The sequence below is a fragment of the Cannabis sativa genome, chromosome 3 (assembly GCF_029168945.1).
Source record: "Cannabis sativa cultivar Pink pepper isolate KNU-18-1 chromosome 3, ASM2916894v1, whole genome shotgun sequence".
Classification (NCBI taxonomy): Eukaryota; Viridiplantae; Streptophyta; class Magnoliopsida; order Rosales; family Cannabaceae; genus Cannabis; species Cannabis sativa.
The window spans coordinates 51,451,753-51,465,761 of record NC_083603.1 but is presented as its reverse complement, the minus strand read 5'-3'; the positions used below and the strand labels follow the sequence as shown (position 1 = coordinate 51,465,761).

The window sequence follows — 14,009 nt, the reverse complement described above, 5'->3', positions numbered from 1 at the left end:
TTCTGAAAATATCGACATTTTACGACATTATTACGATAACAGTTGCAACATTTCACGATTACAATTGACAGGAAACAAGTGAAATTTTTTAAACATAAGTAAAAGACTAAACCAACATTAAAACTGACTACTAAACAATCATAACAGAACAATTTAAAAGTCTTTGCTGTATCGGTGAGACTCACAATACGGGCATAAAGATCCAAGCTTCACCGATTCGCTATTAAAATAACTTAATCTGCAACGACGACACCCTTCAAGGGACCCTGGTGGTGGAGGCAGTCATTCATTTATTTTTTGTGAAATTGTTTTTGAAGTTGTAGGTACCTCCACTCGTTCGTCAACCTTTCATTTTTAAAACGTTTAAAGTTGTCTATATATTCTTGCATTTCAGGAGTAATTTCATCACTAGGCTCCTACTTGATCTCTTCAGTAGATAGAAGTTTATGTTTGTTCTTTTTAGTAGACATTTAGAATTTTTAAGATAAGAACACTCTAAGGTTAAAACATAAGAAAAGTATGTAACTTATGAAGTGGAAATTTGCTTTTATAGACCAAAATAGTGGTTGGGAAGGTGGGATAATAAATGTAAAAAATTAATTAGCAGATATCTAACGACATTTTGCGACATTCAGCGTCGTGTAGCAACAATAAGAAGTCGACACGGTCCTAGTATTTTTGCGACATTTCACATTATTATTGACATAAATTAGTAGTTGGGAAGGCGGGATAATAAATGTCAAAAATTAATTACCATTAAATGTCGAATTGTACACGTGTTTGACATGCAGTGTGCAATCAGAGATATTTCACGATATTTTACGATGTTTGGCGATATATTATGTGATGTAGTACTACAAATAGAAACATGACTTGTTGGCAACCTTACAATGTTTACCGATATTGATCTCGACGTATGAGGAATTTTTGCAATGTATTTCGACATTGTTCGCGATATTTTATCGATACAAACATATTTTATGAAATTGAAGTACAAAATTCAGTTTTAACATATAAATTAAGTACAAAACACATTTTATCAATCAAATTCACAATTACTTGCGATATACAACGATATCTGTACAATTTTAATTACAGAATTAAAAAACACAAAAAGAAAATAACAACCCTCTAAAATTTTAATTATTTACCAAGTCAGGATTTGGTAAAACAAGTCCATACACCACCGATCTCTGAACAATATCCTTATTTTATCATCATTAATTTTCTCCAATGATCGATTGATCATGAGGTGTTTGATGTACTCAATCGCATATACCCCGCAATCACCACTGAAAAATAAAAAGCAATACATTTAGAGACTTAAAAAAATTAATGATAAGGAAAATATTAATATACTATATTAATGAATATTACCTTCTTTTACTTTGGGGAACCTCCTCACTTGGCATGCATTTAGCATGCATTGCTCTCAGTTGGCTACTCTCCCCTAACTCTTCATAGAGAATGAAACTGTTAAGATTGTAATAGCCAGTTGTCCTCAACAGATGTGGAAATAGCTCAGTCCAAGGTAGCCTAATGGCTTTAAAATCTTTTTTTGCTGGTACATGAGATATCATTATTGTACACCCAAATTTACCAATAATCAATGTCTACCTCAACAGCCACCCAATATTTTTCTCTCGAAGTGTAGGACGAAATATAAGTAGCCTTGATCCTTCCAACATGGTAGGTAACGACTCTCCATACCCTTGTAGTACTCAGTCACTGCTTTTGGCCATTGGAAGGTACTTCTGTCACCCTGGTGACGCCCCTAAATGCCCGTGAGGAATTGTGGGAGTGTTGTGTCAAAAATCACACCTGACTGAGGGTAAGATTCTGAAAAATGAAAATGTCTCCTCCTCAACATGTGTGATATTGCATCTATATGCTGCATGAAAATAAGAGAAAAAAATCATCAAATTAAACTAATGGTCAAATATTGCATCAAATACATGACATCGCAATCTGCATCGCGATATGTCGCGAATTAAGTTGCATTTTATCGCAACTTAAATCGCCTTAAGTCGCAACATGTCGCAAAGTTGTCGCGAAAATTTTTGATAACTAGCAAACCATTTTGTGTCGCGACATGTCGATAAAAAAATAGAGAACAAAAAATAATAAAAATACTATAAAATAATTAAATAATTAAATACTTATATCATCGTCCAACCAATCCCCCATCAGCAACAACTTTGTAAAGCACTTCACATCACCGATGCCAGTGTGCATATTCCTAGGTCGGGTATTGGGAATGTCTCCAATCAACCACCTCTTGAATGTACATAGCAATCTACGGTCTGCTGGTCTTTCCGAATGTACGTTCTCTGGAAGAAGTCGCCTCTTCTTCTTTTCCTCAGTGTAGTCCTTCAAGTACGTAGGCGACTTCCTCTTCCTCACAAACGGCACATCTTCTGGGGGTCCAGTCAGAAGTAGGACATCGCCTGTGATTGTGTATCACCAATGGCCATGATAATTACATCCAACGGAGTTGACGGTGCTGTTGGGTTTTATGCCCTAAATAAAACTCATTTCATATAATCAGATTTACTTATTAATAAAGATCAAAAATAACATTTTATGTTGCATGGTTCACATGATTTATTTCATGATTATATGTATATAATGTATGAATTCTTTTTAAGTCCAGAACATATGAGTTGGTTAAAGATTATAGTGTTGTCAGCACAGTGGAATATAATCTTTATTATATGTTCAAAAGTTGATTCCCTGATTTGTCAGAACACTGGATTTAGACTGACATGGTATAATCAGCGATAGGTATTCTTACACCTTGGAAAAGTGTTATGTCCTTTCCAGGACATTGGCAAAGTTTACCAGTATCGGATGCATGGAGTATGCATTGGAATGGACCGATATTGAACTTTGAATTAGATTTTGAAATTTACCGTAAATATCTATTCAATTCAATATCATAAGTTGATCCTAGATCACATGATCGAAATCCTGATATGGTTAGACTCAATTTCAAGAGTATTACTCGTGTTCTTTGATTTGTTAGTTAAGCCCAGTTTTGTATCAGGGTAATACATATATTTTGGGAGCACAGTAATACAATTGAGTGGGGGAGCGCTAACATAAATATGGAATCTATAGCTTCTATTTGGCAAATAGAAGTAAAGGATGATTTCCTTCGAGCTTAACCAAACGAAGATAAATGGTGGAGATCTCATTTCACTTAGGTGAAATATCATTTATACAGGGTTAAGTGTTTTAAGGATAAAATACATTGTAGGGTGTTACGGTAATTTAATCCCTGTACAGTGTAAATCATCTATATAGAGGATCATTAATCACATTAGGGTTATAACAATGGATAACTGATGACGTGTCTATATCGTGGAACATATAGAGCGTTTCTATATGACTGAGAGTGCAATTCCAAGTTCTAAGTGTGGATTCAATGAGGAATTAATAAGTTAGGGAATTTACTTGGTAAATTCGGTTCGACTTATTGGAAGCTCGGTTATATAGACCCATGGTCCCCATACTAGTTGAGACCATACTGCTTGTAAGACTTAGTTAATTGATTTTAATTAATCAATTATAATTCTAAAAGTTAGACTATGTCTACTTTATGAATTCTCACAGTTTAAGGATGAAATCGTAAAGAAAAGGGTTTCTAGGTTTAATTATTAATTAAGAGACTTTGTATGTCTAATTAATAATTATTTTAAATGACAATATTATTTAATAATCTATTTTAGTTATTAAATAATTAGTTTTGGCATTTAAATGATTAGAATTGGAAAAATGGTATTTTTGGAGAAATTGAAATAAAATTGAGGAAACTGCAAAATCCAAGTGAGGCCCACATTTCCCTCTATGGCCGAAGCACTCCCTTTGTGTTTCCCAATTATTATTTTTTATTTTTTAATTGTCATGTAATTGCTAATCAAAGCCTAGCTATAATAGGAAAGTGGTGAATCACACTAAATAAGGCAGTTAATCAATTACACAGTGAAAGAGGAAACTGTTTTATTTGGAAAGTTGTGCTCTCCCTTCTCCCTATATAAAGCAACCTTTGTGTCTCTTCTCTTGCATAATATCAGCCACGAAATTGAGAGAGAAAAGAGAGAGAATTTTCGAAATCCTTGTGAGATGAGTAGTGCCCATACACATCAAGTGGTATCTCAATCAAAGTATGGAAGACTATGGAATTTCTGCATCAAAGAAGGAGAAAAGAAGATCCAGGTTCAGATCTTGGTGATGCTCTACTACAGAAAGGAATCAAGGGCTAGAGATCTGAACGGAAGGAGTCATATTATTCCGCTGCACCCACTGTAAGGTTTTCTAACTTTATATGTGTTTATTTTCATTGTTTTAGAATTCATATTAGGTTGTTAATCCAACATACTTGTTAGTAAATCTAGATCCTGGTAAAATAATTTCCAACAGGTGCCTCATTATCATTTGGTTCCCAATCTTCTGGGAACACATCTTCATTATCGCTCTCCATTGGTCGGCAATCTTCCGTTGCTGGGGTGGGCTGTGGTTCCCCCTCCTTCAGTTTCAACATTGCCATCAACATGTCCATCTTAGCCAATAGAGTCTCCTTCAGATCTTTTTGACTCTCCGTGAAGGACCGCCTCATATTGAAATGGCTATTTACTAACTCTGTCTGTCCTAATATGATGGCAGCCTGCTGGGCCTCAAGTTTATCCAGCTGGGCCTGAAGTCTATCCAACCTCTTTGCCAGGTCATTATCCACTAATGTACTGGTTGGAGCAGACGGAGCAGGTGAAGTAGATGGCTCTTTTACTTCTGGTGTCGGTGGTGGTGGAACTAAATTTGCCTTTGTCACGACCTCGTTAATCGTCTTCACTTGGCTTTCAAATAAAGACTCTTGTGTAGCATCACCCTCCACCATTTCTTCGATGTCCATCTCAAAACAAAGAGGGCTTTACCCTCATTAATGTTCTTGAAATATTCCTCTTTACTGGGCTGGAAAAACAAACACTTCTTTATGGCCAACTGTAAAATAAAAAAAATACATAAGCATTAAACACTGCCGAAAAATGTCGCAAAACATGTCGCGAACTACATCACAAATATACAAAAACATGTCGCGACATGTTATCAAAGTCATTAACATGTCTGAGCAATGCATACATGCTTACATCGCATATAAATCGCAAATTGTCAAAAAAAAATCACGAAATGAAGTCTCGAATCAACACAAAATTTAAAAACAAAAAATATTAATCAACATCTCATGAATAAAATCGCTAAACGTCGTGAAGCAAGTCGCGAATAACTAATTCATCTTTTAAACAAGCACTTTTACTGAATTAACAAAAAAATATTGCAAAATAGAACAGAAACATACCCGACTATTGAACAATAGTGCGATGTCGGTTGCCTTGACATCTTGTTTCCGCTGGCCCTCTGGAGTTTTCCAATTCACCATTCTGGGGAACTTGGTCCCGCTGCATTGAGCATACTTCTTGCCCACTTTCTCAATGGCTTCGTATGCCCCGTACTGAAAGGCAGGTACATAGCCACTAACAGTGTACTTTGCCTCTTGAGCAATCTTCTTCCCCTTCTTCTTGTTAACATTATACTTGTAATGTTACATATCCTTATTCAATGTCTCCATCAACTTACGAAAAGTACGCTCGCCTCATGGATACTTAAAGAAGAATTCAAGATTGTTAACAAATTTTAACATGCCAGGCCAAACTTGGACATTGCCCTCTTTTAATACTAATACCCCTTCAATGAAAGCGATCAATCCAAGTTTGTAGGCATCATTTTTTACTTCGCACCTCTTAAGTTGGAGAATAAGTGAATCCAACTGCACGGAACTCTTCCCTTCAAAATATGTCGGAACTAGATGGTCGTTGAACTTAGCTTCTATTTCCTCCTCTGTAGGGGCACTACCCATAGGTAAGCGGTAATAAGTCCAAACTCTATCTGTCCGAATCTCATGTCATTCTTCCCTACATGAAACCAAACCTCATGTTCCTTTTCAGTATCTACTTTCATTTTCTGTAAGAGGAGACTATGGACCAAAGCGCCAGAGAAAGTCAACTCTCCAGCTTCCCAGAAGTGTCCGGAAAGGGCTAGCCTTAACTATATCAATCAAGTCAAGCTTCGTAAACTCCTTGATATATCTAAACCTATCTGTACCTCGATAGGTAAGACGTCTTGTGAAATGTTGACAAACTAGAAGTTTAAGTTCAGGAGTCATATGCAAAATTGTAAGAATTTTTGTTTAAAATCAATAAAATGAATATCGTAAAATATATTGCAATATGTCCCTAATCATCGTGAAAGAGAATCCCAGGTACTATTCTGCAATATTTCAAGAATTTTCGCCCCATATATCGCGATACATCGCTAAACAACTAACATGTTGTGAAAACATCACCCATAGAAAAAACTAACATTTTAAGATGAAATCGCAAAACGTCGCGAACAATGTCGCGATATGTCGCTAATTGTTCAAAAACTCAGAACTCGAACGGGCGTCAATAAAATTCAAATGAAATCATAAAAATTGAACATAAACCAAATAAATTTCTTTACAATGAAGCACAAACAACAAAAAATCCAATTAAAATAAAAAAAAAAAAGTTTAGACAAATACTTTTTTTTACGATTTCGGATGTGGGTTTGGGGTTTCACAATTTGGGTGTATTCTAGTTTCACAATATCTTCTTCGTCTGGTGGGGTTTCGCGATTCCTCTTTCGTCTGGTTTCACAATGACGGAGGTGGTGTGGGTTTGGGTCTGGACTTCGTGTTTCGTCGGAGGTCGTGGTTTTGTTGGGCTCGCTGGGTTTCGTTGATGAGTTTGGTAGGGTTTCGTCGTGGGGTTTCATTGGGAGTGAGTTTGGGGAGTTAGAGAAAGAGAGAGAAACGAAAGAGTTAGAGGGAGAGTGAGAGTTTTAAATAGAGAAGGTATTGTCGAGATTAAAGATTTTTGGAATGTTAAATTTTTACATTATTTTAAGACGCATATAAAAACACTTTATTCTTTTTTTAAGCATATGATGTCAAATTTCCCAACCATATGAAATAAGTGGTGTCCTTGCTTTTGAATTAAATTTTTAACTTTGATTGTGTTTGAAGCCAAAAAAAAAAAAAAAAAAAAAAAATTGGAAATGCTATATGTGGAAGCTGGGCTCAGGCCCAGAATGATATTGGACATTCCATTGGGATAATAAAATTGAATTGGATTCCAAAACATTTGCAAATTGCAATTTAGTGATTGACGCCTATCCATTCTCTCCATACTCCCAAAACATCACTACTAATAAATTTCCAGTGCTTAAAAAAAGATGTCTGATACCATCATAGAAATTGTAAGGATTACATTTCTCATGAAAGGTGGATCACCCCATAAATAGAACCAAAGGTTTATGTCAACACCAAGAGATCAAACTTTTTTTCCGATCGGTGTCCCGGCTTTTGCCCGACTAATCCCTAGGGTTTGTCCTAGTAGCTCAACTGAGAGACCTCGTAGTGACTAACAGATTTTGATGCTAAGAGAAATGGAACTTGAAACCTGGCACTGACCCGAACATCTCAACATATGCCCTTACCCCTAGGCCAACCAACCCCTCCGGGTTCAAAGTGATCAAATGATCTTGAGGGTTAATGACATTATAATTCCTTAAAGTTCTTTATCTTCTCTTGGGAAAATGAAGTCATTATTAATGGGTTCGTAAATCATAGAAGCACTCATTGTTGCTGCTGCTAACAGAACACAAAGGCCTACCAAGTTAAATAATATTTTTAAGGGACCCTTTCATAATGTTAAAAGTGTTACAACGTCCTTGTCCTTGTCCTCTGATTATGATTATGAGAGGACCCTAGGTACGAAAAAATGGTTTTTATTTTGAACGCTTTGACGTTTGTAGTATAAAAGGCAAACAACATTCTCATGAAATATAAATACATTTTAAAATTACATTGCATATATATGTTTCGCCGATTTGTTGTACTAGTGATATAGATTGTAATCAGAGTCACTTATAAATATAGAATTCATATGTCACACTCATAAATACAGATGGAAGAGTACCTAAGATAGGATAGTTTGCTTGGGACAGAGTTCAATTAAAACCCACACATACAAAATAATATTGGCTTGGTATTATTGCCCTCAACAATAGGCCAAGGGAAAGATTGATTGGTAAGTGTTTTATAAAAATAACACTAAAGGACATTTTCATTCGCAAAGCACAAAAGCAAAACCCTAAAACATCCCTCCAACGAGCCTAAATTTACACTAAAAGACCCTGTGGGATGCTACCCTCAGAGTTCTGTTTAGTGTAAAATCAGTGATGTTAGTTTAAGAATTTCTTTGAGTTTCATGTTGTTAATAGGAGCACAAAACAATGTTGTAGATTTCTTTTCTTTCCAATTTCCGCCACCAGGAGTAAATAACTGGAGACCTAAAACAATGCTGTTACAGAGCTATTACTTCCAAACAAATTTACTCACCACATGAAATTTCCCAGTATATGCTAGGCTATGGGTGCCCTTTAGCATTAATCTATGCTATATGGTGTCATAAGCTTAAATGCTTATAATAGTGGCACAGCAATCATCACCCTATTGGATATAAATGCTTTTGCAGCCAAGGCATTACCCTGTAGTCTGTACCTGTACGAAACAGCCCAGAAAGAAAACCAAGCTAATCCATGACATTTTACATCATTTAGTACACTGACATCTCTTCTATTTTACTCATCATGACCCACATATTCCATCTAGCAAAATAAAATAAAAGAGAGAAAAGACCAGCATTATCTTATTCTATTATTGATCACTTAATTATGTGATTCGGTCTAAGTACAGTAATATTAACCATAATCTAATCTAGCATCAAAATAAAAACAGAAGGGCTGTCCCATGGACCATTACACAGCTCATCCACTAGTTAGTTTGTTTAATGTACAGAATTTTTTACCTACTGATCTAAAATTCTAAGTATAAATACATTAATCAATAATAATCAATAGAGGCAACCCTACCTAACCATAAATGAAATGAAAGTAATGCATTGCAATGTATTTTTGTTTTTTTACACCTATGCTGTCATGTAAAGAATATAACTATTACCATGATATAGATCATACTCAGAGGTAGTAAATAATCCTCTTATCAAAAGGGGTTTCTACTCCATTACTGACCCCAATCATAATAGGAAGATATACTAGACCACCTAAAATAGGTCCATGTCCAAAAAAGCAAAGGAGACAGAACAGAATCATCTCTCTATTACTTTTTTTCCCATAAGGGTAACCAATATACAATCTAAAAGAGGAGACAAAGCATTATTTTTAGCTCTCCTCAACTCACTTCCCTACACTAAAAATTCTTGGAACTTTTTCTCAAATGTATTATTAAACACTTCAATCAGCTCTTTGTACAGCAGTTTTAAACAAAAGAATATACAACTTTTGATCCATTGAAAAATATAGAAACCCACCTACAGAATGTGTCACAAACGACCCAAAACTCGACCCCACAATACAGTGCCATGCTGGTCCATACACCCCATCAAATTCCTGCACAAAAATAAGAAGAAAACACAAAACCCCACTATTCAGTTTATTCTAAATCAACCACAGAATCAAATCAGTGTGTACAAATCCAATGTTATTTTAACAAAAAAGCAATATAAATTAGCCTTAATTAACATTTTTTTTACCTTCTTGAGAGCAGAGGCAAGTGTTCTTGAGGTGAACTTTTCTAAGCTATCATGAGCTTTTCTTGCAAACTCCACAGCATGGATCTGCATAAATGGAGGCATATCAGCCGAAACCACTTTCACCCCATTACTCGCGAACACATCAGCTAGCTCAACATGAGTCTCACACAAAGACCTCCTTCTCCCACCACTTCCGGTGCCGGTTCCTATTCCATTTCCGGCGAAGGGTAATGAAACCGAATGTCTCTGTTGAAGCCTTTGTTCCTCTTTCTTGTTGTCCTTTCTCAACATCACTTGGCTAAATTTCTTCCTTTCCCCTTCTTTTATTGACTTCTTCGACTGGTCTTTACAAGAATCACCACTACCTTTTCCATAGTCGTCTTCTTCTTCTTTGTCATTTACCGTTGCTTTTCTGGGTTGACCAGTTCTGGCTTTGGAAAGAGAATGCTTAGAGGAATCGACAGTGGGAGAGGCGGCGGCTGAGGAGGACATGGTCTTAGACTTGGGTTGATGGAAGTAGGTACTGTCTATAAGACTAAGAATGACTTTATTGTTATTATTCCTTGAGGTGGGTTTCTGAACTGTACGGACATATTGACCATGGTCAAGCGATCTTGACAGGCTGATGTTATTGTTATTTTTAAGCAGAGGAGAAGGTTTAGAGGGTAAAATGGGATCTGGGTTATGGAGGGTATGGTCAGACATGGAAGATGACTTGGAGTTTGGACGACCACCACCACCACCACCAGCCGCTAACATACGCCGTTGGGTGGTTCGGTTAGCCATGGTGAATGGTACGGTGGTGTTTGATGAAGAGGGCAAAAGAAACAAAGAGAGAAGGAGAAACTTTGTTTTTGTTTTTGGTTTTGTTTTTGGTTTTGGTTGTGTTGTTGTGTGTATGAATCAATATAATCTGATAATATAATATTAGAGAAGATTTGTGATGTGATCCAACGGCTGAGAGGGGCCCACATCAGTGAATGTGGGGAAGAGTTGGGTCTAGATCAGAGATCTAACATGCGCCGAGAGCGGTGGACAAGGGAGTTTTGTGTGGCTTTTTTGACCATTGACTCACTTGATATTTTAAGAACCCAAAGCCAAATCCAAAACCAAAAAGACCCTCTAGCTAGCTAGGGCATACAATAAATCATCAATATTTGCAGTTATTATGATACAAAAAGCAATGATGTGATTTATCCTTTGTCAAATATATTATATTACACGTTTGGAAATGGTGATCAATACACTTTGAACTCAAATGATAGACTGACTACTTAACCTCATCTAACTTTAAACTCAGTTTGGGAAACAAGGGAACTCAAAATATTACCCTGACCATCAAATATTCAGTTCATTAGTAGGATGAAATTAGTGAATTTTATTCACCAACTAAAAGAATTATTACACTTAAGCCTTAATTCCATAATAGGATTTTAATAATTGGATAAATATATTTTTGGTGTTATTTATCAAAAAAAACTAAAATAATTATTTTAGTATATATATTTTTTATTTATTTTGGTATTCAAAATTAGGTCAAATAACTAAGTTTTAGAAAGAAAAAAAGAACCTAAATAAAATATAGTAATATATAAATATTTTAACACTCTCATGCTAGGTGGAATGAGTGTACCTTTAATCCAGAAAGAAAGACTATTTGGATTCTAATCTTTTGAAAGGGTATAGTGATAGTGGTGCGTATGCCACTTTACTTTAGCACAATTCCCGTGGGAGGTACTTTGTCACTTTCCATATTTTGAGGTAAAATTGTTCGGCTAAACTATACTATATCAAAGCTAACAAAAAAAATTCAATAAATATCTTTATATATTAAAAGAGCCTATCTAACGTCATTTCTTGGTTTAACAGAATATACTTAAAAGTAAAAGAATATTCTGTTAAATTTAACGATTAGTTTGATCTCACGTTAACAAATAAACCCAATAATTAAACTCAAAAAATTAAACAATCTTTTAAATATTAATAATCTCTTTTTAAATTAAAAAAATCATCTTAGCCACATATCTCTCTAACAAACCTATCTTCGGAGAATATTAATAATTTTTTTTTTTATTTTTAAAAAAGAAAAATCTTTATATATTAAAGTTAACCTCACGTTATCTAATGTTTTGTCTGGATAAGCATAGGAAGCAGAAATACCACTTCTATCTTTGTGTGATTGCAAATATACCACTTCTGTCATTGACCCACTTTTTAGCTTTATAAATGGAGATGTTCATATAATATTAACACTTTACAGAATATTTATAGATATAAACTTACATTACAATGCTATGTTAAAAAAAGAACTAAATAGAATAATCTAATACTCCAATAATAAATTTATTTACAATTTTATAATTACACTAATATTATTTTTAATACATTATTAAATAATATTTCAAATATAAATATTTAATTATTTCAAACAAAAAATTTGTAATCTTTAAAAATAAAATACATTCACAATCTTAAAAAGACTAAAATCTTAAATGAAACTAGCAATACGTGACTCGGCACGTAAATTCAGCTAGTATATAAATATATATATATATATATATGGGTGAGTATTCAATGGTTACAATAAAAATGTAACCATGATAGTTACATTTTTTTATAACCTGTTATAACAGGTCACTGATAGGTAAATTTCTATTTTTAGACTTAAATAAATTATTTTTTAATTAAAGTATTTAATAAAACCTTTTTAAAAATTAATATTTATAATTTTTTTATTTTAAAGAAATAAATCAAATCAGGTTAGTATCAAGTTGCAGGTAATTTATTAGTAATTTTTTAAATTAATCATAACCGTCTAATAATGATCCAACGACTAAAAATAAATGTAACCATCATGGTTACATATTTAATGTAACCATTGGAACCTTCTCCATATATATATATATATATATATATATATATATATATATATTATCATATGTTTTATCTTAAAAAAAGAACAATACCCATTTAAAGGTTGGAAAGACAATTAGGCTAGGTTTAGTTGGAGATAATGAAATGTTTTGGTTGGAGATGATGAATGGAAATACATAGGTTCCATTCCATTATTGGTTTGGTTACTTATAAAATATGAGAATGTACTTTTCTAATATTTTGTGGAGTGATTATTTGTTGGATTTTATGGCCTAAATAAAATTCAATTTTTATTATAAGTTTAATGTATAAGTTTTATTAAATCCTAAATATATAGTTATTCACAATTACGTAAAAAGTAATTGTGACTTTATGCTTTAAATTATTTAGTCTCATGATTTGTCAATACATTAAATTTACACTGACGTGATAACCAGCGATAAAGTTTGCGTACACTTGGATAAATGAAATGTCTTTTCCAGGACATTAGTAAAGTAAACTAGGATCAAATGTAATGGCTATACATTGGATTGGACCGATATTGTTAGTGGAAAAGATATCATAAACATACTGTTATATCTTTTCTAAATCAATGTCACTTAATTGATCATAGATTATTTGATCTCAATTCTGAGATGGTTGAGCTCCAGTTTAATTGTATTACACGAGTTTTTTAACTTGTTTGTTACCAGCTTACCCGTAGGACCAGCCCCTACTTACATCTTGGGAACTTAGTAGTACAACTAAGTGGGAGTGTTAATCATAGACAAGGTCGTCTCAAATATTTTAGAGGCCCTGTTCTAATTTTAAAAAATAGGCCCTTAGCAAAAAAAAAATATAAATTGTAAATAATATTTTTAAGTATTATCATATATATTTGAAAATATTCACAAAAAAAATTAAAAAAACTGTTTTTTTATTGGAAATAAGTGCTGACCGAAGTCAGCTAAAAAAACTAAAAAATATTGGCCTTAAAACTAATATACTTTTTTTTTGGGAAGTTGCTGACCGAAGTCAGCTTTAAAAAAGAGAGAGAGAGAGAGAGAGAGAGAGAGAGAGAGAGAGAGATTAGAGAAAATTGGGCCCTTTTGTTGTGTGGGCCCTGTGCAATAGATCTGGTTGCACACCTAAAAAGTCGGGCCTGATCATAGATATGAACATGTATAGCTTCTATGTTTTATAGAAGTAAAACGATAGTTTTCTATGGCTAAAGGCAATAAATGATTGAACATTCATTTCGGTAATTATACTTATTTACCAAGATTTTTAAAAACTAATAATTTAAATATATGAGCCAAAAGAATATAATTCAAAGGAAATAGAATAAGGACACTCAAGGACTTTACATGTTTGGGGCGCTAACAAGCCTTAATTCACGAGTCAATATTATTATCAGAGGCTAGAAAAGCCTAAGGATTTACAATAAAGTATGAACACTCGATTCTT

At 33.9% G+C, this 14,009-nt stretch overlaps 1 protein-coding gene across 1 annotated transcript; it reads right to left on the bottom strand.

The window, feature by feature from the left end:
• Positions 1-9,010: 9,010 nt before the first annotated feature.
• LOC115708769 (uncharacterized) lies at positions 9,011-10,769 on the bottom strand. Its single transcript, XM_030636782.2, has 2 exons — positions 9,690-10,769; positions 9,011-9,546 (listed from the first exon to the last, which is right to left on the bottom strand). Exons 1-2 carry the CDS (start codon positions 10,473-10,475, stop codon positions 9,391-9,393), a joined length of 942 nt encoding a protein of 313 aa, XP_030492642.2. The 5' UTR covers positions 10,476-10,769; the 3' UTR covers positions 9,011-9,390.
• Positions 10,770-14,009: the final 3,240 nt, after the last annotated feature.

What these genes read in the sequence shown, in the direction of transcription:
- LOC115708769 (XM_030636782.2), bottom strand. Translation starts at nt 10,475, where the DNA reads ATGGCTAACCGAACCACCCAACGGCGTATGTTAGCGGCTGGTGGTGGT. An exon ending in TTGCCTCTGCTCTCAAGAAG is followed by an intron (nt 9,547 to 9,689) that starts GTAAAAAAAATG and finishes ATTTTTGTGCAG; the next exon opens with GAATTTGATGGGGTGTATGG.